Source organism: Ambystoma mexicanum, chromosome 3q, assembly GCF_040938575.1.
Source record: "Ambystoma mexicanum isolate Mex_15411 chromosome 3q, UKY_AmexF1_1, whole genome shotgun sequence".
NCBI lineage: Eukaryota > Metazoa > Chordata > Amphibia > Caudata > Ambystomatidae > Ambystoma > Ambystoma mexicanum.
Genome location: NC_090926.1, coordinates 192,952,821 through 192,980,335, shown reverse-complemented (window position 1 = coordinate 192,980,335; position 27,515 = coordinate 192,952,821). Strand labels below are relative to the sequence as shown.

Sequence of the window (27,515 nt, the reverse complement as noted above, 5' to 3'; positions counted from 1 at the left end):
GGCACCGCAATTTAGCGGTGCCGTAATTAGCTCCGAGGTCCCTTAGCGGGTTGGTATTTAACGCCTGCAAAAAGCAGGCGTTAAAGTACCAACCCGCTAAGGGACCTCGTAGTAAGGCGGCAGGGATTTACCGGTACCGGTAGTTTACCGGTACCGGTAGTTTACCGGTACCGGTAAATCCCTACCGCTTACCGTGTAATGAGGCCCTATCTTTGGTTAGAGCGGGATAGACTCCGGCTTGGGAATCTTTCCATGCATTGGACTGAAAGGGCTTGTACTTGAGAGCGAGCTCCAGTTATTGACAAGCAGCTACAGCCCTTTAAGTCTTTCAGCTCCCATCAGTCATATGTTATACCCTGCATCACTTCTACCAAGTATTGACCATCAACAAGTTCACTTTTGGTTGCCTTGAAAAAGCCCAAGTTAGGGCGAAACTGACGGCCATACAGTCAGTATCTTTTCACTTTCTCTAACACACTCAAAGTTAATGAATTTTGTGTTTGAGAGACTGGATTTTTCAAGTTCATTGGAATAATTTATATTGTATACCAGTTAACTAATTAATTACATCAGATTATAGCTAATTATTGACTCAAGGTTAGTTTTGAATAGAGGAGCGCTTGTCTAAGAGATCCTATCACTTGTGTATTTCAAAGTTTCAGCCTTAGGTTGTGAGCTATTTATCTTAGACTGCAGCCCTCTGCTTATTTGGATATCTGATTATGTGAAAGGTGCAGCACTTGAGGGTTTGCCATCCAGCACTCACATTTACTAAGTTCACATTTGATGTCTTGAAACTACTATGGTGGTGATTCGGCGCAATGCAAAAGCATAGTCACATAACATTACATTATTATGAGACATCGCCCCCACCCCCCGCATGTTCCTGAAGGGGCTAAAGGACTGTGGTGCATAACTTTAACTATTAGGATAGAATTGTGCTTATTGTCTAAGAATATTGTTTAAATATAATGCAACCAAGAACAATAGGGTCCAATTTTCTGTTACTGTGTCTAAAACATGCGGATACAGTTCCATTTCATCAACACATCAATAACCTGGGATTGTTTATCCCACAGGGTCTTGCTTTCTGGGCCCGGCAAGCTGATGTTGTATTCTCTCTTACGATAGGTAATTTCCCTTTTTTAATACCGATGATAGCCGTTTCTAAGAGCCCCAGAATTTTGGCAGATAAGCAAATGAGGCACAGGGTGAAAAGGCAATATGAATGAGATGAAGCAATTTGGTCAGGTGTGTAAGCCAAGATTGTAGGGGAGTTCTCCCTGTTCCATGCATGATATCTTAGCCACCTGCTGACACCCCCTCTCCCTAGACTGATGACCAACTCATGTGGCTGCATACTTTAGTCCCACCCTTCCCGTGTGCATATAGAAGTGGCGTCTAGGACCAGCTGCAGGCCACGTTTGCTGAGCATATGTAGTTGACAGCTCTAGCACAACACCTTTCCTCCATTGTGTGTTCTTAAAATCTTTATCATTACGGAATGAGGGAGGACCCTTTGGCAAAGGTTCTCTTATAAGGAATGTCCCGCATGGCTTTCTCTGAGGTGAACCCTATCGGAAATTCGACCTGACAGGTTTCATTTGAGTTCTACTGGATCGAGTTGTTGCACATATGCTTTAGGATATTATATCTCTGGAAGAGAAAATAAATAATTCTATTGGATAAATAAAAATACCAAATTAAACCAATAAGTACTACAAAATGCAACTGATTTTTTTTCAGTGCATTTTAGCAAATGCCCCAAAACCCATACATGAAAAACGGGATCCAGTGGAACCAATTTTAACTAATCAACTGGAAATTCCACCAGGAACCTATGTCCAGTCTACACTGGTCAAGGTTGGCATCGGCGGGCTGGCACTCTCAACACAAGTTCAGTTCCTCCTGGTAGATTTGGCCACCGATGGAGCCAGCAAGTAGTCTGCCATGGCCGTCGGGAGGTACGAGATGGGGATGTAGAAGAACTTTGCGTCCCAGCCCACAGAGTACCGTGTGCGCGGATGCAGCGCCGTCAGCCCGTGCTCCATGCAGTTGGTCACAAGTGTTAGGTCCTCGCTGCCACTGGCGATGGACGTCCTGGCATAATCGCAATCTGTGTGCATGAAAAGAGACATTTCAATTATTTAGGTTTTTTGTGGAGTGTCACATGTTGCTTTGCACCTTTACAAGATAATAGCGCCAAGGTTTAAATAGTCAAATGCACCCATTCACCACAGTAGTCGGTTTTCAAAAGGTGCACAAGGCATATGTTTCCCCCGCCCGTGGGTCTTTCCCCTAATGGGAATGATCTGTTTTATTTCTGTTGTTTTATTTCTGTCACCTTAACCTGTTTTGTAAGGGCAGGAAGATTGCATGCCTGTGCCATTCTGCCTCATGGGAAAAGGGAGAGACTGCTACTTGTGTCGCCTTAGCTTGCAAGAGCAGGCAGAATCTAATGCGTGTATCAACTTATTTCCCAAAGGCAGGCAGGTCATTATTGTACCTATGTCACCCTATACTATGGGAGCAGGCAGGGTTTGGTAAGCAGAGCACATGCCCTTGCCATTCTGGATGAATAAAGCATAAACTCCACTTCACTGGAAGCCAGTATTACCAACAGACTTTCCATTCCCCCACCCTAACCAACACCACACCCCTCCATACTAGAAAATACTAAAACACGACGCCAAACACTCACCACCACAAACACAAGGCCCATGGCATGCACGCATGAATCTGACGGGATCAACGCACAAACCCACACTTGATACCAAGCGCACCCCCCTCGAAAAGGCTCACCGAACCTGCATCTCCAAAACAACCTTGAAGTTAACCCACACACAGCCTTGATTCTTCTGATCTACAAGCAACACTGTAGCAACCACTTCCTTTCTCTCACCCCTCAACTCCTTTCTCTCACCCCTCAACTCCTACTAACACCCCACATCATTACAACCAACCAATAACCCAACCCAACCAAATCCGACCCAACCCCCATCTCTTGCATGCAACTCTCGTCAAGAGGCTGTGGAAATAACGTAAGTTTCACTAACATGAAAGCAAGAGGGATCCTGTTACCTGCCCAAAGATCTTTCATGCAACATCTTGTATAACCAAATACCTTAAATTCACCGGCTAAGTTGCCTAAGGAGATTATATCCAGCCCCTCATGCACCCATGGACCTCACATTCATCGTCTTGTGAACACAGAGAGCTTAGGTTCAGCATCTTGTGCACACGGAGAGCAGATGCTTAGCAACTCGTGCCATGGAAATGGGGATCTTACATTCACCCTCTTGCACACTTCCCATCCTAAAAACAAACAGTACCATTTTGCTCAGTTGAACTGCTTCCTGCACTTGAGGAGGTCACAATCAACCTCTTGTTCGACCAAATAACTTGTATTCACTGTTTATTGTACTTGCAGACCTTGCATCCACCCTTTCTGTGCATCACAATTGATCATATTAACTTTCTCGTGTGCCAAGAGCTCACATTCACTACCTTGTGAGCCAAAAGACTCACAATCACCCCCTTGTGCACCAAAACGACTCATATTCATCCTCTCTTACTTGCACCCTTTTCTACAACCCAAACCATGCAATCACCATCTCTTGCATCCGAGGAGCTCACTTTCACCCTCTCATGTATCTTATGCCTCACATTCCCCCACTTGCACGTCTAAAGAACTCACATGTAACCTCTCACCAGAAGAGGGTCAAATATAACTTCTTGTAAACCCAAAGAGCTCACATTTAACAATTTGTTTCCTGTAGATAAAGTGCTCATATGGACTCTGTCATGCGCATTCACTCTCGTGTGCACCAGCAGAGCTCACATTGTTTCTCTTATGCACCTGAGGGGCGAATGTTCACCAACTCATGCACCCGAAGAGCTCACATACATCCTTTATTGTACCCAGAGAGCTTGCAATGGTCATCGTATCCACGTAAACAGCTAACCTTCACCCTCTCGTGCATGCGAAGATCTCCCAATCACCACTACTTGCACATAGTGCAGAGGCTCAACCGCCCTCTGGTGTGCCAGAAGAGCTTGCATGAACAGAAGTGCACCCTCAGAAATCAGATTCATCCTGCTGTTCACCTGCAGAGCTGATATTCACCATGTCCTGCACCCAACAGCTCAAATCCATATGATTGAGCATGTGAACACCTCACATTCACGCCCTCGTGCACCTGAAGAGCTCACTATTATATTATTGTACAACTCAAGTGCTCAATTTACATCAAAGGCATTTAAAGGTCTCATATTCTCTTCCTTTCCTCCGAAGAAGCAGACATCCGCCCACATGAGCACTATCTTCTGCAAATGTAGTCTTCTCATTCACATTTTTGTGCACTTTAAGAGCTCACATCATCCTTCTTATTCACCCTAACGAAACAGTATTCAACATTTTCTTAGCAGAAGAGATGATGGCCACTATTTCTTGCATCTAAAAGACGTCAAAAGCACTCTTTTGTGAACTTGGAGAAATTACATTAATTCTTTGTGCAAATGAAGTGCTCACAGTTGCCATCGTGTGCATCCAAAGATCTCAAATTCAATGTCCTGTGTACCCGAGGAGCTGCTCGCGTGCACCCTCTTGTGCTTCAGCGGCAGTGCAGGAATTGAACTGATTGCCTCACATTCAGAATCCAGGATCTCTTTGGATTCCCAAACCCAGGGAAACCAAAAGCCCAAGCCTGTTGTCCATGTAACAGCGCAACCACAGTAGATCTGCTGTTCCCAGCTCTTGAATACTCAGCCTTCAAGCTCAGAAGACCTCTGCTTCAATGTATTTTTGTTTGTTTTTACTTTGAAGCACGAGTGATGTTAGATTGTTGCAGGCACAGTAGGGAGTTGGAAATGGGGGTGGCTATTGTTGGTGGCATGCCGCTTAAGTGGTGAAAAAGGGCCTGTGATTAGAGGGGGGTGGGGTGGGCCCCCAGAAGATTTGGCTGCATATGGGCAAATGGGAGAAAACATTGGGAAGGGAAATATTATGGGAAAACTGAGAACATCTATGGAGGAACATCCCCAAATTGGCGAAATCCTCTCAGTTACAAGAAATGTGGCATAAGATTATATATAGATGGCATCATACCCCTGCCAAGCTCAAAAAGATATATCTGGAGTCCTCGCAGGACTGCTGAAGGGGCTGCGGGGGATAGGGACTTGGTCCCATATCTGGTGGAGGTGCCCCAAAATTGAGGCCTTCTGGAAAGAAGTGTAGGAAGCACAACCTCAGGTTTTTGGGGTTAATCTGGCAGAGCCTCCAGAAGTTCTGCTCCTACTCGGGTATTAGCGGGCCCCAACGAAAAGCCTGTATAATCTTGGTTTTAGCTCCCATGTTGTTAATAGCTCAGAGATGGAAAGGGGTGGACATTCCAAGGCTCCAAGATTGGCTTTGGAAAATCTGGGAATTGGTGACCCTTGAGTGGGCCTCGAATGCTATCAATAATGAGGCACCCCGTTTTGCCAAAGACTGGAGTGAGGTTTTAACATTTCTCCAGGGAGATTATAGAATGCAATTGTGACCCCAACGGTATAAACTTGTGGAGTTAAATTGAGACATGTTTACGCTGAGGTTTCATCCCCAGATTATGTCGTTTTTTATTCTTCTCGTAGGGGGGAGGGGCCAGTGGGATTGGGGAATATTACTTGGAGCTGGTTGTTGATGATCATTGGCAAATTATATGCTCAACAAAACTGAAAAAGAAATGTATTTTTTTAAGAGAAAGCAGAGGAGTGCATAAAGCTGAATGCTGGTGAACAATAGGTACAAGCAGGTGCTCGTATGATGCATTTAATTTCATTGTGTTTCCCTCTGTCCTGATGGTACAGTTGCAAAACAGGGATTTTTTTGGGGCTCACATTACTTTGTAAGTTGGTACATGCAGGCTTCCATTACAAACTGAAACGGGAATGTTATTTTAGCCATGTGTGTTTTGAGCTTTTATCCCGTTCCTGCCATGACTTCACACCTTGCCCCACACCCATTGCTCTACCTCCCCTAGCAAGATGGGAATCCTCTAGCAATTTCTTTCCATTTCCACCATTGTGCATTAGAAAAACTAATGTTCAAACTCTGGTGCACCGATGAGCCCACGCTCAACCTCTTGTCTACTTAGAGAGCACATGGAAGTCCAGTCTGTGCCTCTTCATGCATCCATCTCCCTGCTTGTCTCATAATTCTGACCAGGCCCCCGCCTGATGCAGAAGGGGAAGATAGGTAAGGGGAATGGATGCTCCCAGCCCCTGTCCTGTGCAGAGAAGCCAGTGCCTGGATGGGGTCCTTGGGTGAAGTTGTAACTACCTCTGCCTGAAGATAAGTACGTCTGTGTGTATGTGTCAGTGTGAGAGAGACACTGTTTATTTACAAGTGTTGGAATGGTGCATAAATGTGGGATGTGATCCCCTGTGTAGAACACTTGGAACGATTCAATACGAAACATCTAACAAACAAATAAAATAGGCAGCTTGGTGCAATATAAGGAGGATAGACCCCACAATATGTACTTAAGCCAGATAACAACCCTAGTGGGGATTTGAGGCACTCCTTCGTTCGGCAGGTAGCCCTGACAATCTTCCTTTGACGTCGCTATTTAGAAATCCCCAGTTTGCACAGAGGGTGGAAAAGGGGGATTTTGCCTGGTGGGAAGCAGCTCGGTGCATCCTTCCAGCCATCACCTCTTTTGTTTTGTTGTAGCCAAAAGCAACAGGACATGGTTCAGGGCCAGGAAATCAAATCGTTTGACCAGTGCAAGCAGCAATTTGGGATAGGGGAAGGGGAGAGGTTCCGATATTCGCAGTTGAGGCACTGGCTGACGAACCAGCCCGTCAAAACGGCTGCAACCAGGGAACTCACTCCCTTCGAGAAGTATGTCACGACTAACTCAGGCGACAAACACCTGGTGGCAGCACTGTATAGACTATTTTCAGCGGGCCTGCATAACCCAGAATGGCTCTATACGAAACAGTCACCCCTTAGAGGATGGAGCACTGGTCTCAGTTGTGGGCAGACATCCCCAAACTCACAAGTGGTATTCAGATTCAGGCGATGTGGATCAAGGTAATGGTGCAATTGCATCTTGCCCCCACGAAATTACACAAGTATTATCCACAGGTATCAGCTTTATGTTGGAGGGGTTGCGGGGAGCTCCGGTCCTCAAAACACATCTGGTGGGCGCGTGCAGACATACAGCCTTTCCGGAATATGGTTCGCACAGCAATGAGTATGACATTTGTCTCTCAGAACCAGGGTTCTGTCAGAAAGGCTGTGCTGGTAATTGGTGAGGACCTGGGGAATCTACCTTTGAAAGCGCAAAGGAAGGCATATGTGATTCTGGTGGTGGTGGCTCTGTTGCTAGTGGCACAGAAATGGACGCAGAAGTGCACCCCTACAGGGCAAAAGGGGATTGTCAAGGTTTGGAACTATGTTGTCTTGGAATGGGCGACCTACTCGATTCAGGGGGGCTATCAGAAATTTCTGGTAGAACGGGACTTTGCCATGAGGTTTCTTCAAAAAGACTTTTGGGCTAGCTGGTGTCTGCGAGATTGCGAGTGTTGGGTCTGGTTTGACATAGTTGTTTCTGTGGAAAGATGCCTTTTGGATTCCCACAGGGGTTATTGTTGCTGTTGTTTCGGGAGGGGGGTAGATGGGGTGGGCTGGAGGACGGATGGTTGCTGTATGATGAGAAGCCAATAAAAGAAACTTAAAAAAAAAGTAATTAAGAAAACAAAAAAAGCATGTTCGCCCTACTCCCCATTCATTTTTCCATGGACAAAAAAGGTAAATATTTGCTCCACCGCACAACCCAAATGGCTGGATGGATTTGGACCAGGTCACAAACTACTTGAGCACGAAGCGTTGACTTGCCGTGCTTTTGTGATATGGGGTTATTCTGTCCAATTATTTTTTAAATATTTGACGAGAAGGGGTGTCCTCTTCTCCCAAAATTAAAGCTATATTCCCATGATGCATTGAGGCAGAGAGACTTTTCAGAAATGAAAAGGCTGCCATCTTTTTTTATCGATGCGAGAGATAATCGAATTTATACCCTCGGTTATCGGGAAAAGAAAAGGCATAAAAATGCCATTTTCAGGGTGAAGAAAACAAGCAAATGCCATTAGGCAAGAGGTGGAGGGGTGGCAAGAGGACACTAAGTGAAATGTCGGAGTTGGAGGTGGGCAAGGGACAGAGTTTGCAACATTATGCTTTCCCATACCCTCGGGTATTGAAGGAATAACCACAGCTACCCAACTTCACAGATTAAACTGTATGACAGAAACGAGTGTTGTGGGGAATGGGAGAGGTCAGGGGAGGTGAGGAGGCCATGAGGGGAGTGGGGGAGCAAGCAAGGATGAGGGGGCACTTGATGAGCACCTGGTGGGCAAAACAGTATTCTTTTCCAGCATTTTTCTCCAATAACCACAGGTATAATGACTACAAATAATCAAGGGTATAACCAAGGTTATCTGTAGTTCATTACAATGCAACCGCGGTTATAGAAAAAATATATTTACAGCTACAGTGACATCAGGGGTGAAAAATCACGGACACAATAGCGTTTTAAAATTCAGAGTGTACATGGCCGATTGGGCATTATAAACAGTGGGCATGGTCTTTGGCCATGGCCAAAGTACATGGCTAGTGGCCTGTTTGTGTTTTAAAATATACAGTAGGCACGTCCTTTGGTCGTGGTTACTGGTCATGGCTTTGGCCAGTGGGCTGTAAGTGTTTTAAAATATACAGTGTGTACGGCCGAAGATCATAGGTAGTGGCCTGTTTGACTTTTTTAACTATATAGTGGGCATGGCCGAAGGCCATGGCTACAGGCCTGTTTCTGTTTTAAAATATACATTGGGCACAGCCTAAGGCCGTGGCCACTGGTCATGGCAAAGACCATGGCTAATGGTCCGTTTGTGTTCAGCCATGCCCACTGGCCATGGCTAGTGGCACAGGTCTGTTTTTAAATATACAGTGGGCACAGCCGAAGGCCGTTGTTAATTGATATGATTGATGAAGGGATTGATTAAAAGTGTTCCAGCCATCACTTTTGGGTTTTGGTGAGAGCGCAGTGTCATTCAAAATTGGGCTTAGCTATTGAGTTGTACCAGGCAAGTACCTACGGGTCAAAGGTTGGGTAATTGGACTCGCCTCCAATAAATTACAAAGCTGCCTCCCACCCCCACTAGCATCTGAACAGCTCATATTCACCCACTTGTGTATACATTTTAAGGGCTCGTATTCATCCACTTGCACACCCAGAGACCTCACGTTCATCCGCTCATGCACCTGGAAGGCTGTAGTAAGATAAGAGGATAGATGGCAGTCCAGACTACAGACCAGCTCCATCTTAGTTAAAAAGTCCAGGTAGTGTTATTATACACCTATACTCTTTCTTTATGGTTCCAGTTACTCTTGCCATTATACATAGAGAGGCCACCAACCAGCCATCCTCATGCACTCTAGCTCAGACCCCAAATGACACATTGAGAACATTCACACCAAGCACTCATGAACTTTCTGCAGAGCTGTGAGTCACACACTTGCATGAACCTTTTATTGGCATTCATAGATGCCCAGCAGGACTGGACAACATTCAGACAGACACTGCAAAGACGCACAGTCAACTTAGCATACACATGAAGCTCTCAACCTTTTCTGCACATCTTCTCGTTCACATTGCATGCTCAGATTAACCATCGCACGCCGCCGGATATCACAAGCCACTATTTGCTGATACTTACAGGCCTTGAGGTAGTGTTCTCCATAAGTCTTTTTGATTTCCTGTGGGACGCGGCTCCAGACCCGCTGGAGGTTATCAACGACAGACTGGGTGTCCATGATAGCCGTTCTGAACTGACCAGGCTCAATGACAGAGACTTTCACACCAAAGGCACGAAGCTCCCTCCTGCGGAAAAAAGCAACAGCCTGGTTTTCAGATGATGCAATCATGTTATGTTATTTTATGCTAAAGGTTCTTAAACCGCGCACTGTCACCACCTGCGTGGTCTCTTGGCGCTCTCAATCATCGCTCATACTTATGGACTAAAGTGCATAATGTTACATGTTCCATTCAGCAGGGATCAAGTCCTAAAAATAAAAGTGGGGGTCTCATCAACAAACGCAATGCGATGGGACTTCGCCAGAAATTAGGATATCAAGTTGAAATATGCAAATGTCATTAAATTGTCTTCGCCTAACCACCCAAATTACACAGGACATATGGCGTTTGCCTTTCATAAAATCAACACACACAAAACCAAGAGAGGACATTTTCTGCTGATAGTGTTTTTGAAAACGTTGAAATGTGTGCAATTCCATGAACCACTACACATATTTTCCCTGGAACTCGCAGTACCGCAATAGGACATTTCACTTTTAGGTGTTCATTACTTTTCATGAGGTTATAAAGTGCAGTGGTGAAGTGTCCGGCCTGCAAACCTGACGACTGCAGTTCGATCGCCGGGGTCGTCTTTAAGTCATAAATTCAAAGAGGACATCAGTGTTTCTAATTTTAGCTGGGGGTTCTGAGTCCACCCTCTGAAAAAAGTGGGTGGACTCCGTCCACCTGCGTGTACCCTTCCACTTAAGCCCTGCCAATGAGGAAAGGCGATTTGGATATGTTTCGGCTTAAGTTAAATGTAGTGGTAGGGATGTGATTTGAGGTCGCAGCTGCTAGTCCTGGCTGCCCCTCTGCTATCCCTAGAGCTTCCCTTGTGAGCCCTGGTTCAGGGGTTGCAGGGGCAGTGCCAGAAATAGAAAGAAAACATGCTGTCACAGAGGTCCATGCTGAAAGGAACAGCGCAGCAACCTCGGAGCACAATGAGGAAATCAATGAGATGCAGAAATTAAACAGCATGTATACTGCTAAAAAATACATTATAAAGTAACACATATTCAAGCTGTAGTGGTGAGTGATGCAATGCCTGATGTCACTGATGGAATGCTAGGGTGCATCTTCTGGGGGAGGGTTCCGCAGTGTCAGTCACTGGAGAAACTGAGCTGAGAGCAGCCTGGGTGGTGGGCACCAGTACATCGAATATGGGTACTATCCTTGGTCATGTCCTAGCCTGTACCTGAGGAGAATAAAGAACCACAACCCTCACCGGAACAGAGTGGCCTCCTTTCTTGACTCCTGCCTGTATTCTATGAGTGTCACACCAAGGTACAGCCTGGGCACCAGGCATAACACAAGTCTTTGATCTTGGGATACTGCCATCTTTGGGAACATGTTTATTTTGTCCCAGTGCGTGTTATTTGGAGGACTCACCCTACTCACCATTTCATATTTTAAAGCAGTTTGCTCAAGGCCTGTGAGTATATTTGCATGGGAATGTATTTAGAATGTGTTTTTAATCAGTAGGCTGATATCATTGTGTAGTTGCATTGTGCCTCTGGTGCAAGCTTTATATTCGACTGATCTTTGAAGTCTCCTATGAAAGTGTTCACCCCACCTCCAGCGGGATGGTTTCAGGAGCAAGAAAAGAGGATGTGGCAGGAAGAGCTGTGCATGGACCACATCACTGGGGAGCAAGAGAGTAGTGACTGTTCTATAATCGCAGTGCAAACCTGCTGCAAATCTGCACACCTGCTGCAAATCTGCACACCTGCTCATCAAGCAGGGTTTTAGTTGCAAAATGTGGTTCCTGCAAAGACTGCATGCAGGGGCGAAAAACAAAAAAGGAACATTCCGTGCAAGAACAATATTTTGGAAATGAAACCTTGCATTGAGCAGTAGTTCTGCATGTCATAAATCCTACATCACTCAAACAGTCCTCAAAAGCCTTGTACTCTCGTTTTACTTTATTTTGATACGCCTTGCAATGTCAGTCCCTTCTTACAAATGTTGGCTGAAGGCAAACCAATCAGCCTGTGGTCAGTAGATGATGTTTAATAAAGTAATAAAGACTTATCCTCATAGTCACCAGATATGTGTTCTTGGGGACCAAACCATACAATAACTAATTTGCTGGTGCACAAGGGGACATGGACTCACTGGAGATAACGCAAATAACGAGGTGTGGTGCATGGCAACTACTTTGGCTCATTTGTAAACCATTGCCTAGGTGTGCCCGCCTGACCCGCACATGGTGCCAGTGATGTGCAGCGGCAGATAGCCTGGCAGACAAGTCAGAGATACAAATGAGGTGACCTAACCTGTCTTCTGGACTGCATTGGGTCGACAAGGTGCAGTTGAGTGAATTTGAATGCCCCTTGACCATAACACCTGTCCTGGCAGTAGGCAGACCTAACAAAGCGTATTATAATAGTAGGTGGACTACGGAGGCAGTGAGGCTTTGCCTGGCATGGGATGGCAGTAACTGTACTGTCATAGGTCTGCAGTGCCCCTGGCCTATGATCGGTCTGATTCTCCTGTCCTGGGCAATACATTTAATGCAGCTCTAAGCATCAACCATATATTAACAAGGATGCTCATTAAAATACCATTTTGTACTGCCCAAGTATCGTTTTTATTTAATTCATTTTAGAACCTGAGTTTTTGTTTATATCATGGATGCCACTTTGAATGATGCCATTGCTATCAAAGGCCATATTACATCACTCCATGCGGTGTAGGGGGTAAAAGGTCCTGACTGTCATCAGATTAACGATGTCACTTCTGCTACCCCTTACATTTTGGTACAACGACGTCCCTGAGTTATGGCAGCAAACAACCCTCGAGGCAGAACTTGTCCGCCTGAAATCCGAGGCTTGATTTTCACAGAACCTATTTAACTCTGACATTGTCCATACTCTGCAATTCCATTTCAATGGCCATGATCCATGCTTTCTCCATTCAGCCACTAGGAGCCTCCTGGCTTTCAACCGCTTCTCCTCGCCTACCACAGGGCATCTTTCATTTCCTCGGAAACAGCTGATGAGCATTCAAAGCTATTTTTGTGGTAAAATGGAAGTGCCTTTCAGCTGATGGAAGGTCGTAGGAAGCACTGCTCAGTTAATACATCCAATTTCAGTCCTGTAACAGTCAGTAGAAACCTCAAATCAGCAATGTCACCCTGCAACCCACCTTCTAAGCTTGGGATGACTGTCTTTGCATCCGCTGACATTGCTCTGGCGCCACTGCCCGTTGCATGGCCAGTTAGCTGTCCCGCCTCTCCTCTTGTATTGGTCTCCTGGACTCAATCCTGCACATAGAATCTGGACTGTGGTCCATTACTTGCTTTACCACTGGTGAACATGCTAAACATTGGACCCTTTGGTCGACTTCAGCCTACTGTACCCATAGTAACCAGGGAAGTACACCAATGCGTTGCCGCCATGGCACACTACCTTGTCCACCAACAGTGGCAATGCAGATACAACTGGATTCCTGACTGCTTCCTCCGAAGTCCTATATAATAACCATTCAGAGCAACCTCTGTCAAGGCCCAAGATGCATAACGCTTTTTACTTTGGAGCTCCTGGTATAACAGTTAAGGTATATTTCACCATGGAGTGAGTAAAGGGTACACCAGGCATTTCACGGACTGCCTATTGTGAGTGCTAGTGTCTTTATTAATTCCCATGATATTTATTTGCTCTTTGGGTGTAAATCAGTACACAGTTTCTATTCAATAATACACCGTATTCACACAGTGAAAGGGAACGGTCTGGTAGCTCGGTTCAGAGATCCGGTCTGACCCTTATTTTTAGGTGAGCTTAGACAGCTGCACAAGAGGTTTGCACAGGTCTATGAAGCAGCAGACATGACCTCTTAAGGACGGCTGGAAGTTCCTCTTCCATTGCGCATACTACTAAAACATGCCTTTATTTACAGCAGAACCATGAGGACAGGATTAGCTGAGAGTATTGAGCTAACCCAGGATTTCGAGGGCGCTGTCTTTTCTGTCGCGGAGTTTCCTGGTGTGGGCTAGACTAGAGAGACAATCTTTCTGGGCCACTTCAGTCTCTGTCATCCCCTCGGAGCCCTGGTGCCTGAACCCTGCTGGAGGGTCCCTATGGGAGGATCAGTCTCTCACAAAGGACTGTGGAGTCCTGTCCTCAGAACCTTAAGGCAGGAAACTAGGGGTGCACACCCTACGCTACATGGAGAGGACCCCAGAGAGTTCTAGTGTTTGGTGTAGGATTGCGCGGTGTCGCGCCTTTATCAGAACACCGTAGGTCTGGTGGCAGGCATCAAGAGGGCTGAACTGCAGCAGCTCTGAACAGGATCGCATGCTTTCTAGGCATGTGTGTCCTTTCTGTCATGCATACATGTCGTTTCCCAGGACAACCAGCCCCTCCCTGCTCCCAAATGTAAGGCCAGCTAGAGTAACAAGAAACAGGCTGCAGCACTCTCTCTGCCTAAAATGGTGGATGGTGGAACCACTGCGCGATCCATGTGACTAGGCCAGGGGAAGGAATGCATTTCTGTGCACGAGCAACAAAATGGCCTTTAGCAGGAACAACATATACTCCACCCACACAAGCAGGCTGATGACATTCCAAAATGAAACTGCTCGGACGTCACTCAGACAGGACAGCACTACTCTGCCTCAGCACCAGTAGCTGTTCGCAGGCAGAGGCTCTGGCAAATTCCAGGTGCAATTACTTTCTATGGATTATTTCTAAGGAAACTACCTGGATTTTCACAATACTGTTTTCACGAGACAAGGGTTGGAGAATGAGTCCTCAGAGTAATGTTTCGCCGAGTGTACTACTTGATTGGGGAAATCACTCTCTTTGTTAATTCAGTGGCATGGTCATGGTCAATCAGTTTGCCCAAAAGAAGACCAGCTATCAACGTGCCCAAATTGCCATGGCTCCCCCAGAACTCGAGTTGTGAGGCTCAAGTTCCCTGGCAGAGGGACCATCTAAGCAGGTGCTTACGGTGTATGAGCTCACACAGGCAGCTACCCTTCAGGTAGATGTTGGAACTATTGGCACGAACTCCGCTATGAGATGTCTGCCGCTTCCTAGTGCAGAAAAGCTGGTCAGATATTCTTTTCTATTGAATCATCTATTGACATTTCTGAAGTGGGTAGCGTTTAAAGGAGAGTCCATCACCTCTTCCAAAAACCTCTGTAATTGAAGTAGTGTCATCTCATATGTTTTAAGCCTTGTGACATGAGGAAGGGGAGTGGTTGCAAAACCGGAGCACCTCCATAGTTTCCTTGTTCAGGGTTAGACCAAGTCAATGGAACTTCCAGGTTTGGGACTGAAAGAGGACTGGTTGTGCAGGTAGCCCATCAAACTCACTGTCCTACCGAGAATTCCCCTGGGCTTGCCTTTGTGTTGGGGAGTCCTCTTATCTTCAGTCATTGTGCATACATGTACCTAAATGTAGGGGGTTTCTTGAGTGAAGGTTTATGCGGTTGCAGGAGTGAATGTCACAGCACCAGAGGTTTTCAGGTGTTCCAAGTTATTGTACTGGGAAACCTGCTCGCCCCCCTCAACCACATTTGTTTCTTAGTTTCCGCTCTGCACAATCCCCAAATCCCCCTGCCCACCATGCTGTGGCTCACTGCCAGGAAAATAGTGGCAGCAAATCTGCTGGATACCTATTGTCACAAGTTGCAAGAAATGATGCAACAAGAATATATGATGTATGCTTTGGATTTAATCTGTCAGGATGGTTGGGTTTTGATGTAGAGTTCCCCAGAACTTCACAAGAACACTGTATGTTCTTCTTGGTTGGGTCAGTCCCCAGGGGACCTTTTACTTTCTTAACCTCCTCCTTCTTGTCACCTTCTATGTCTCCTAAACCATGCTCTCTACCCTTCCAATCTCTGCACACCTTTAGGGCACTTCCTTCTTCTCTCTGTTCAGAACCTCTGCCCTTTCCTGCTCTACCTTTCCCTTGGCCTTTGTCTTTAACTTTTCTGTCCTTCCCTTGTCCAAGGCGTCTGCCTTTGCTTACTTTGCCCATTTCTTAACGAGGGCTTTGCCAGGTCTTTATTTACCGCCGGGTTATCTCTGCTTCAGTCTCCTTCTTTTCTGTATTTCTGCTCTCTGTCTTTCAGTCTCATCTAGTCTCCAAGTTTAACAATCAGTCTCTCCTATCCGGGTCTTACAATTAGCCTCTCTTCTCACAGAGTTAACATTCTCCACTCCAGGTTTTACAATCTGCCCAGCAATCTTCCCCTCCTCTTTGGGTCTTGCAATCTGTTCTTCCACTCCATGTCTTACAGCCAGCCCATCTCGTATAACTCTTCAACACCACAACTTGCCTTCTCTGTACCACAAAACTCTCTTCCACTCTTGTAATAGGAGCTGGCCCTTAAATAGTGCTTGGACAGACTAGCTCCCTGCTGGTTGGCCAGAGGGGTCACGTGCTCACTCTGGGTATGCTCCATGGCAGGGGTGCTTGGTAATCCTGAGTTGATGGGAGGCAGTCTGTAAATGGAAAAGTCGCCATGTTGGAACCCACTTGTTTGTTGCTGGTGGGAAAGGAGCTGCTGGTATATTTCCGTGTCTCAGGCAGGGAGTGTACCCTCTCTGAATTCCGTGTCGGTGACCTCCTGTGTCAAACAGCTCTGGGTATTTATTAAGCATTACTAATGTGGGTGGAAGTTTGGAAAAAATGTTTCTCCTTTGTTTGGTGTAGTGCTGGTATCCTTTCCCTTGCGTTTTATGTATAGAGTGGCTGCAGGTGTTTGTCTCATTTGTGCTGGCAATTGTGAGGAAGAAATTAGTTCTCACCTCCCCAGCTTTCCTGGTAGCGTGGGAAGGAAGTGGGGCTCCGTCTGTTTGTCCATTAGCTATATGGCTAAGGAGTGGGCTTCCTGCTGCTACTCTGGATATTGAATAGGTGAGGGGTATGTGTTCCTCAAGACTGACTCTTTGGGGGGTGTAAAACACTTCCATGAGTTACCCTAGACTTCCCCATCATCTTCCTGATCTGGGTTTTATGGTCCGAGTATTCCTTGTTTGGAAAAGAGGGATTATGGGAGATGCAGTCCCTTTGTTGTTGGTTTGGCCCATCTCGTCCAGGGATGTGTTTTCCAGCCTTCTTTCTGACCTAGGAGAACTGACTGGGTCTTCTGTATGATTAATGTAGAGCCAACCAGGGCAGAGAGAGACTGGAAAACACAGTGCCTATCCAGGTGATACCTAGTGCAATCTTTTCAAAGGCAACCTAATCAGTAGCTAGTTTTGAGGTAGATGATTGCATCGGGATGTGGGACCCCTTCCCAGGGTATCCACCAATTGGTAAGCTAACGGATTGATACAATCACACTGCGCATGTACATAAAAAACAATGTTTTATCGGAAATATTGGTATGTTGGTTACAGCCGACACGTGTTTCGACCACAGGTATTTTTCTGAGGCTTAAACATCAAATGCGCCCACTGCTGTGGGGTTGGTACTAATACAGTCTATAGTGATCACCAGCGCATAGTGTAAATCTCAGTTCTTGAATATAACTCTGCAAGTGCGGAATAACTTTTCTTACGTCTCAATACTTTTCAGCCGCAACTTATGCGGCTGAAAACCATTGAGACGTAAGAAAGGTGTAAAAGCTTTGGCATTGGGTGGACTCGCCTTTCCTTCCTTAATTATGGCACCAACCTCTGCTAGGCATCCCTTTGCAGCTATCATCGGAATTGTACTTTTTGACAGACTATAAATGGTCGCAAGGACCAAAAGTTCTAAAAATGCTACCACCAAAGGTTCGAACACCAAAGGTTCGAACCTTTGGTGCTAGCATTGCAGGTAAGTAAACAAAATTGCAGGGGCTGCAGGGGTGTCCCCCGCAACACCCCGCTCACTATACTTCGTAGTATAGTGAGCGGGGGGTTGCGGGGGAAACCCCCTGCAACCCCCATTGTATGTACGTGTGTTCGCATGAGAAAGGTGGACAATTTTGGTGGTTCGCACCTTTCTCATGCAAACATTCCGGCCGCGCCAAAATCAGCCGCGGTCGGATCACTTAGAACCCGAGGTGCGAGGGTGATGATCTCTGCATCTCAGGGATGCCTGTCTGTGGTCGGCGCCAATATTAAAGAGCAAACGGAGAGGCAGGAGGGAGCACTTATCTATGCCTCCTGCCACCCGTTAGGCCACGTCCCCTTCATGGCACGCCCCCTTTAGGCCATGCCCGTTACCTTTCTGATTCTACACTTTCTTTTGGTTTCTTTGAGATTCATCGGATAAAAAGGGACTGGCCTACAGGCTTGCCTAAGAGACTGGCCTAACGGCTGAACACCCATGCCAAGCGATTTCGCAGGGCAGAGCACAGCTAAGCTGTGGAATGCTGTGATGCCTTAGACTGCCCGGCATGAAGAGCCCCTCCTGAGAAGTACACAGTGATGAAGCTGCTGGCTCAAATACCAATGCTGCCAGAGCCTGCCTCGCAGAAAACAGCCTGCACTTGCCAAATGTACTTCCTTCCTCCTGTTCTGCAAAATGACCTCTTTGTTATCATACGTGCATTATTTTTTTTTTTTTTAAATGTCTTTATTAATTTTACAACAAACTATACACATAAGATCAATGATTAATCATTGCCACATGAGTACTTCAACGGAACATAAAACAATTCCCCCCCTCCCTCCCCACCCACCTCTTCCGAGACCACAGTTAGACCTTCAATCCTTGTTTTAGACCCTCGACGGCCCTGGACTGTCAGAGCCTTCCGAAGCGCTCTCTCGCGCTGCTGGGTGGAGCAGTGGCACAGTTAATGCCACCCACCGGAGTAGTTCCTCGCTGGATTCTAATCTCTGTACTTGGATTGCAGTTTCCCAAGCAGCAGTCTCGGCCGTTATCCATCTTTTGAGATCGGCCCACCAGAGGGCTTCACTCGGGCCTCTTGCGCTTTTCCAGCTCATAGCTATACGTCTTTTCGCCGTTATGTATATTAAGTCCTTGAGCTTGTTGAGGGGTTTGTTTTTGCTGTTTCTTGTATAGCTACCCAATATGCAGGCTGCTGGGTCAAGAATGTCTACTACTATTTCGGCATATGCTACCTTTTCCTTCACCTGCGCCCAGAACCTTTGAACAGAGGGACAACCCCAGAACATGTGGGTCATTCCGGCCTTTGGCGTATTGCATTTGGGGCATGTCTGGACTGCGGCTCCCCTGAACCTAGATATGGCTTCTGGTGTGAGGTAGGCTCTATTAGTAATGTAAAGTTGGATGAGCTGTAGGCGGGCATTCCTAGATATTTTTTTGTGGTAGTGGGTTATCTTTTCCCATGTTTTATCTTCAAACTCCCTACCCAATTCGATCTCCCATCTGCTCTTGCATTTGAGTTCGTTTGTGGTTGTGCCCTGCAGCAACGCTTCGTATAGTCTGGAGGTTTCGTGGCCTCCCTCAGCAGTGTCGAGCATGGACTCGATGGTCTCGTTTTCCATGAACTGGTTTGTGGCTTCCGGCCATCTCTCCTTTATGGCTTGGATTACCGCCCTGTGGAGCAGAAACTGGCCTGTGGGTAGGCCTGTAGACTCACTGAGGTCGATGAACGACATTAGTTCTTGTTCGCTGGTGAGGTCCCCCAGCACCGCTACCCCCCAAGGTTCCCATAGGGTGCGTATTTCCTTGTGCCCCCATGGGTGTTTGGCCATGATTGCGGCGATGGGTATTTGCGGGGAGAGCGGATCCGCAGTCCCCACTTTCACGCAGGCACGCCTCCAGAGCTGGGTCCCAAGTTGAACTAGATAAGGGTAATGCCTTAGTGTCTCCCTTTCAACCCACAGTGTGTCCCTAAGTAGCAACGTGGGCATGGCTGGCTGGAGAAGTCGGGTATCAGTGGTGGTTTCGTCGGCCATCCATTGTGTCACGTGTCTAAGCTGGCTGGCCAAGTAATATAGCTCGAAATTAGGGATCTTCAGCCCCCCCCTCTCGTAGGGTCTTTGGAGATTTTCAAGCGCCACTCTGTGCCTACCCCCCTGCCAGAGGAATCTTCTACAAAGTTTGTTCAAGTCTCTGAAAAAGGAGGGGGGAATGTTGAAGGGAACGTTTGTGAAGAAATGCAGTAGACGTGGGAGTGCTACCATCTTGAGTAGACCCGCCCGCCCCGCCACCGAGAGAGGGAGTTTCCCCCAAAAGACCATGGACTTATCAAGGGATACTTTGGCTCTGACTGTATTAAGGATATGTTCCGTGCTGGGGCTGCGGTGTATGGTAACCCCAAGGTATCTGAAGGATGTCGGCTGCCATTTAAGGTCTAGTGGGGGTAGGGATCCAAGTTCGTCCCTGTGTAAAGCAGCCAAAGGGTAAAGACACGATTTTTCCTTGTTGATCCCAATGCCCGTAAGTTTATGAAAACATTCTAGGGTCTCTAGTATGTAGGGCAGGAGGTGCTCTGGATTGTGTAAGTATAGCAGCATGTCATCTGCGTACATGGACACAAGATGAGTCACCCCATCCAGTTCAATGCCCCCGTCACCATATTCTTGTCGGAGATACGCTGCTACCGGCTCAGCCGCAATAATATAGAGCATGGGGGACAGTGGACATCCTTGTCGGGTGCCTCTGTGAAGGGGCCATTTATCAGAATACGTCCTGTTGGTGCGCACTCTGGCGGTGGGGCGGGCGTAGACCAATTGGGTCCATTTCAGGAAGGCGGGCCCGATCCCCATTTTGCCCATAGTGGCATACAACCATTCCCATCTCACCGAATCAAAGGCCTTGGTGGCGTCTAATGACGCCACCGCGTATTTTCGGGGGTTAAGCTCAGTGGCGTATATGATGTGGTGCAACCTACGCAGGTTTTCGGTAATAGAGCGCCCCGGTACGTAGCCAGTCTGGTCTTGGTGGATCAGCTGGGGGATCACTCTGCGTAGCCTATTTGCAAGAAGTGCTGTTAGTATTTTGCAGTCCACATTTAGCATAGAAAGTGGTCTATAAGACCCGCAGTCCGTTCCATCCCTTCCAGGCTTTAGCAAAGGGATGATTGTGGCCTCACTCATGGAGTCTGGGAGGGTGCCCCGCTCATATGCCTCATTGAAAACCCGTGCTAGCATTGGGGCGAGGGCGTCATCGTATGTCTTATAAAATTCCCCTGGTATGCCATCAGCGCCAGGCGCTTTTCCGGTTGGTAAGGATCTGATTATAGCCAACACCTCATCTTGGGTAATTGGCTCCTCTAGGGCCTCAGCCGATTGGGCATCTAGTGAAGGCAGCACTATGCTACTCAGGGCATCCTCTATTTCAGTGTTGGTGGGGGGCGGGGATTTGGAGTAGAGTTCTCGGTAAAACTCGGAGAAGACCAAATTAATCTCATCTTGGGTATGTGCTGTGGTGCCATCTGGTCTGAGTATGGAGCAAATGGGTGACCTGGGGACTTCTCTTTTGTAGAGCCAAGCTAACAGTTTACCAGGTTTATCCCCCAGTGCGTGTGTTCTTTCAGAATGTTTAGCGAAGCTCAGTTTCCCCAGCGACTCCCAGTGAGCCAGGCAGGCCTGTCTCAATTCAGTAATTTTCTGTATATGTTCCGGGGTCGAGTCAGCCTCGCCTTCCAGCACACTCAGTTCTTTTTCAGCGCCCACTAGGGAGGTTGCGATGGACTTCAGGGTACCCCCAATTGTGGCAATCATCTCACCTCTCATTACTACTTTATAAGCCTCCCAAGCTGTTCCGATGTAGTCCACACTATCTAGGTTGTTCTGCCAGTACTCCTCTGTGCTGTCTCTTATATGTTCTCGGAAGGCTGTATCCAATAAGGCCTCGGCTCTAAGTCTCCAAGTGGGAACTGGGGGTCTAGGGGGGTATACCTCCCAGGTGGCTTGCATGGGAGAGTGGTCTGATAGCACTCTGGGCAAGTAACGTGCATCGCCAAATCCATCAAGCTGCCCCCGGCTTATTAAGATATAGTCCAATCTGGTATGGACCTTGTGAGGTGGGGAGAAAAAGGAATATTCTCTTACCTCAGGGTTCCTCTCCCTCCACAGGTCGCATAGTGCCAGCTGGGTTATTAGTTTAGAGAGTACTTTGGCTGGGGGGGAAGGACGGGAGTGCTTAGAGTCGGACCTGTCTTTTCGGGGGTCTAATGTGCAGTTGTGATCACCCCCCCAAATCACTGTGCAGTCTACACAGGGGCCAATCCTAGAATAAAGGGAGTGGAAGAATGCTGTGGCGTCATGGTTAGGTGCATACGTGCTAATCAGACATATCTCCCTCCCCTCCATGGTCCCCTGTACCAGTGCCATCCTGCCTTCGTTATCTGTCTTTGTGTTCACTACTCTAAAAGGGATGGATGGGTCTATCCATATCAGGACCCCTCTAGCGTATGAAGAATAGGGGGATCCAACTAGGGTTCCACGCCATATTTTGGCCATAGCCTCTTGTCTGTCCTTTGTTAAATGTGTTTCCTGCAGCATGGCGATTCCCACCTTGCATCTACGCAGGTAGGTGTATATCCTGCGTTGTTTAACAAAGCTATTCAAGCCTCTGACGTTCCACGTTAAAACGTTAATGCTTCCTGCCATGGGTGTCATGGTACCTTTAGATTGTCCTCTGCTTGGGCCCAGGCCTTGCAAGTGATATTACTGTTGTGAAGTGTTCCTGTGGTCTCGGTGTGGTCAGACTAAAATTCCCAACTTGGGCTTTACCCCTTTGTGTCCCTTCCCTCCTTGTATTTAAGACTTCTGTAACAACGGGTCCCCAAACATGACCCTTTAACTGCAAGATCCCAGAACATAGGACCGGTCCGGCGAGGTTCCTCTCGCCGTGACGGGCTCTCAGGAGTGTAGCATATGAGTTTCCCATCCCAAAAACGTTAACCATTAAACTTTTAACCAATAAAACCAGTCTAGTGGGGTTGCCCCCCCTCTGACTATCCCGTTTCCGCTCCGTTTGACCTAAGTCTACAGGTGCCCTACGGGTGGGTTAGTCACCCAAAAAGAGTTACTGGGGAAAAAAGAAAGGTTGGCTCAGCAGGTGTATGCTTCGCCGTTGGTCTTCAGTATGGCTCCGGTTGATTCCGTGTTGCCGCATTTAGAGTGTCATGCTGTGTGTTGTCGTCATCAGGTTTTGGGCCAGTGTTGCAGTGGTCAGGGCTCCGACCGGCGTGGTCGAGGCTGTCTGATCTCAATGTCTGGGATTTGTTCCCTGTCCATCCACTCGCATACTTCCACTGGTGTATCGAAAAAATGGGCTTTATTGTTGACTAGGACCTTCAGTCTGGCGGGATATAGGAGCATGTACCGCAGGCCTGCATTTTTCAGTCTAACTTTGGTGTGGATGAATTGGGCTCTGTTCCTTTGAACCTGGAGGGTGTAGTCCGGGTAGATGGCGATTTTCACTGAGTTCCTGATTATGCTGCCGCCTGACCTGGAAAAAGCAAGGATCGTTTCTCTGTCTCTGTAATTAAGCACCTTGGCTATTATCGGCCTGGGTGGGTTTCCAGGTGGTGGCCTCTTGGTGAGGGATCTGTGAGCCCTTTCGATGGTAAATCCTTGGGACAAGTTACCAGCTCCAATTTCCTGGATCAGGAGATTCTCCACATAGTTTGTGGTGTCATTCCCTTCGATTCCCTCCGGTACGCCGATGAGTCTGATGTTGTTTCGGCGTGCGCGCCCCTCCGCCTCATCCGCCCTGTCTTCTAGATTCTTAATTTTCTGAGTTAGAATGTCCACTTCTTTGAGGAGCAGCGTTTTCGCCTCCGTGTTTTCCTTAACTTGAGTCTCAAGCGCTTCGGTTCTGCCCGCTATGGATCGTACATCCTGCCTTAGCAAGTTTAAGTCTATAGCAACTGCGTCGATTTTATTCTCCATCGTTTTTTGTAACGTCAAGATGGCTTCCAGCAGCTGGGAGTTAGCGGGTTCGGGGGGCCCGTTGCCCGCCGCAGCTCCAAGGTCAGGAGCGGCATCTGCCCCCGCAGCCCCCGTGGCCGCGTAGGTCTCCATTGTTGTTTGCCTCTGTTTGTTTCTGGGCCCTTTAGTGGCCATTGCTTCGCTCAAGCCTTCGCGCCTGCTGCCCATGAGGAGTTGATAGTACGGCGATGCAATTACCCCTGTCCGGGGCTCAGCCCAAAGCGTAGAGCCCCTGGGCTTATCAGGGAGTCCTCTGGGGTGGTCGCCCGAGTAGGATGTTTAAGTATGCCGGTCCCTGGTCCCGACTCCGAGCCAGGGGGTGTGTACGTGTTCGGCCTGTGGGTGAACCTCCGCACCCGCACCACGGAGTCCAGGCCCCCTCACCCCTTTCGCCCCCTCCTTACTTCGTTTTTAGGGGGGTATTCCACCGAAATCCTCCAGCTGCGGATTGGTTGCGACTTGCTGCGGGCGAGGATCAACTCGGCTCGGCGAGGGTTGGTCGCCTCTTCTCATCCGTCGCACGCGCTGCCCCTCCCGGCCTCTCCAGGCCTCCGCCGCCTGGTCTTGCGCTAAGTCGCACAACTCCGGCCCGGTCTAGGGCCACACACCGACAGCAATCCCCGCCTCAGCCCGCCTGCTCCTTGTCAAGCGTGCTCCGATCTCTGCGGAGTTCGCCGGGTTCAAGCCTCCGGGTGTAGCGGCCGATCCGTGCCGATCCCTGCCGCCATTTTGTGCGCCGGATCGCTTCGCCAGGCCCACGGCGTTTCTCTCCGGCGGAGTCCTCTAGACGTCCGAAACTTCGGCAGACTGCGCGTCCAGCCGACCCCTGCCTCTGGCATGAAAATCGGGAGTGGTTGCTGCGGCTAAATGTTGTTTTAGCGGCCAAATGTTGGGCACATCGCTGGAGCCGACTGAAGACGCGTCCTTCTCACATGGCGGTTAGCCACGCCCCCATACGTGCATTATATGTGCTGGTTTATGGGTGGAGAATAGATTTAGCTACTCCATTGTACATAAAGATGAGCTAGGCCTGGGAGGGACAGAGCAGAATGCAGCCCTCCTATGCACTGGTGTGTGTTTGCATTACAGCCAATGTCTCTCTACTTCTGGTCTCCTGTGTATTATTTGTGTCCAAGGGCCGAGTGCCTGCTGTGCCTGAGGTGGCGTGGGGGAGCTGGATGAGCATTGGTATCGTGGGGAGCAGGACGAGCCTGTAACAATGCCACCCTAGAAAAGCCCACCCCCTTGATTCGCAATACCACGTATAGCACTGGAAGGAACCATTGCTCACCTGAGGCTGTCGGAGAATGCCTCCACTCCAAACTTGGAGATGCTGTAGCCCCCTCCACTACAGGAGACTCTCCCCATGATGCTGGCCACGTTGACGATGCGGCCTCTCGCCTGTCTTAACAAGGGCAGCAGGTTCAAGGTCACGTCGATGGTCCCAAGCAGATTGACATTCAGCACCCGCACAAAATCGTCCCTCTTGAGCCACCCATTGGGTGCGGTAGGCTGGGCAATGCCAGCATTGTTCACCAAACCCCAAAGCCCTGGAGAAAAGAGACATTGGGAGTTATACAATGAACGTCTCATGTAAGGTGTTGGCAGAGCAGACATGCAATCAGAGAATTTCCATAAGGGCTGTGGACTCACAGCCCAATCAGGAGGTATAATTTGGGCTGTGGACTCACAGCCCAATCAGGAGGTATAATTTGGCAAGACCCGCTTGCCTTCCGACACTTTAACTTGACTAGGAACCAGGGCTTTAAGAGGCCTAGGCTAGCCGGGGCCGAGCACCGGCAGTCTTCAAAAAGTGTCAGTGAGCCGGGGCCCTGCAGGGGCCCGCACAAGCCCTTCAGTAGCCCTAGACAGCTGTTGGTGTGATCCCTTGGAGTGCTCATCTGTTTCGTGGGGAGGGACTGAAAGAGAGGCGATTCATCACCCTTTCAGTTCCTCCCCATCCAATAGATGCTGTTAAACGGGGCTGCGTTCCTGGTCTAAACTAAAGGCTGCCCTTGTGGTAAGTCAGCGTGCTGCAATTACAAAACAAAGGTAGGTGCAGGTGCACAAAGATATGATTGCAGTGCCCCCATGACCGCCCCCCACCCACATTGATTAACATGCACAGAAGCTTTTGTCCTCAAGTCTTGTGGCTGGGCAGTGCAACGTTTCGAGGAATGAGGGAATGAATTAAGGTAAAAGCGAATAATTAGCAACAGAGGTTTTGACAACCACCCATTTTCTTTGGAGCACCTTCCCCAGCTCTACATTTTGAAAAGTTGGCAGGAGGCATCATTGTTTGTGTTGTGCCTAGTAATGTATGTAGAGAGTTACTCTTTTGTTTGATGGTTCTTAGTACGAGGGTATCTACTTTCGACCTTTGGAAGCAAATAATGTTTACATTTTTATCAAGAGTTGAAGCCACATTACTAAAGTGCTTTCTTTTTTCTTACTATGTATATTCATTACCTTTTTTAAATGCCTCGGGGCAGGCCCAGCTGAAGATGTGTGGGGGTCCGCCCGTTCCAATATTATAGTTGGGGCCTACCCTTAATTAGAGCAGAAAGCAGTCTGTGGCACCCCTGGGGGGCATGCATTATAATGGGGATAAAGATAAGGTTAATAGCAGCCAATTATCAGGAGACAGCAAGCCAGCAGGGAGCTGAAACGCTGAATGCCTGCTGAATAACAATGAATCCTTCTTTGTAAGCAAGTGGCTGGCGTAGAGGAACCAGTGTTGAAAGCTAACAAGGTGATACCACTTCTGTTTTCCGCAATGGAATTGATGCCGGGGTTCCGGCCAAAGTAGCTTGTAAAGTGAGCGTTGCCAAGTGCACACTGTAAGCCCCAGAACGTAAGTAATATATAAAGGAATATATTGTTGTGTTAGACTGCGGACTGGCAGTTGCTGGGGGCCCCGCTGAGGATCGTTGCCCCTTTCATTTGAAAAGTTTGAAAGGCTCTGACCCCGTCCTTGCTTCAGTGTAGTGGACCGTGTTCACAGCCTGCCACCCCTCCCCCCAGCAGGTTCGGGCAGGAGATGCAATGGTCTGCATGCCACAGAAGCATTATTCCGTGCTCCAGCACAACCGCAATCATTATTTCCCAAATAACATATGTTACACAACTTGCTTTGCCATTTAGTTTTGTCTACATTTGCCACGTTATGTATTGTTCTGCACAGTCAGCCATTGCATAAACTGATACCCAAGACCCCCAACGTCATGCCACGCCCAACACTTTAAGCCACACCCCGTATTAGAGCCCTGTCTCTATTTTTCACCCAACTTAAAGCACTGCTAGGAACACTGAATACAATGCTTCCTGAATAGTTCATAGACAGTTAACATTAGTTAAGGACAAAGGAAATTCACAAACGCACCATTCTCGCCCACTTGCTGCTTCACCCACTGGGCCGCCACAACCACGCTATCGCCATCAGCAACGTCCAGAATGACTGTTTGCAGCCGCTGGGAGGCCGCCTCCTTCAGCTGCTCCGCCCCCTTCTGCGTCAGGCACGCCGCCAACACTCGCATCCCACGCTGGTCCAGTTGCCGTGCCAGCAGGTTCCCAAAGCCAGAGTCGCAGCCAGTGATCAGAACATACTTATTGGCAATGTTTGGGACTGTTTGTCTCTCGCGGTGCCAGCGGAAGAGGAAGTACAGGCCCAGCAGAGCTGCTAGGTACAGACACATCCTGGACTGTTGGCCTCCTATTAGAGAACAGTGAAGAATAGGATGGGGACCAGAGGTAGTCCAATTCTCTTCGCACTCTGTAAGAACCAAGAGAAAATGAAAAACAGGAA

The 27,515-nt window shown here is 48.0% G+C and overlaps 1 protein-coding gene across 1 annotated transcript; it reads right to left on the bottom strand.

Moving 5' to 3' along the window:
- Positions 1 to 235: 235 nt before the first annotated feature.
- On the bottom strand, positions 236 to 27,435 carry LOC138582309 (retinol dehydrogenase 7-like). Its single transcript, XM_069653477.1, has 4 exons — positions 27,093 to 27,435; positions 25,002 to 25,260; positions 9,757 to 9,920; positions 236 to 2,116 (listed from the first exon to the last, which is right to left on the bottom strand). The coding sequence occupies exons 1-4, from the start codon at positions 27,403 to 27,405 to the stop codon at positions 1,899 to 1,901; spliced, it is 954 nt and encodes a 317-aa protein (XP_069509578.1). The 5' UTR covers positions 27,406 to 27,435; the 3' UTR covers positions 236 to 1,898.
- Between the last annotated feature and the right edge of the window lie 80 nt (positions 27,436 to 27,515).

Excerpts from the sequence above, each read along its gene's own strand:
- LOC138582309 (XM_069653477.1), bottom strand. The coding sequence starts at position 27,405 with ATGTGTCTGTACCTAGCAGCTCTGCTGGGCCTGTACTTCCTCTTCCGC. Across the intron at positions 9,921-25,001 it reads GCATTCTCCGACAGCCTCAG|GAGGGAGCTTCGTGCCTTTG; the intron begins GTGAGCAATGGT and ends TTTTTTCCGCAG. Across the intron at positions 2,117-9,756 it reads AGAACACTACCTCAAGGCCT|ATTGCGATTATGCCAGGACG; the intron begins GTAAGTATCAGC and ends TCATGCACACAG.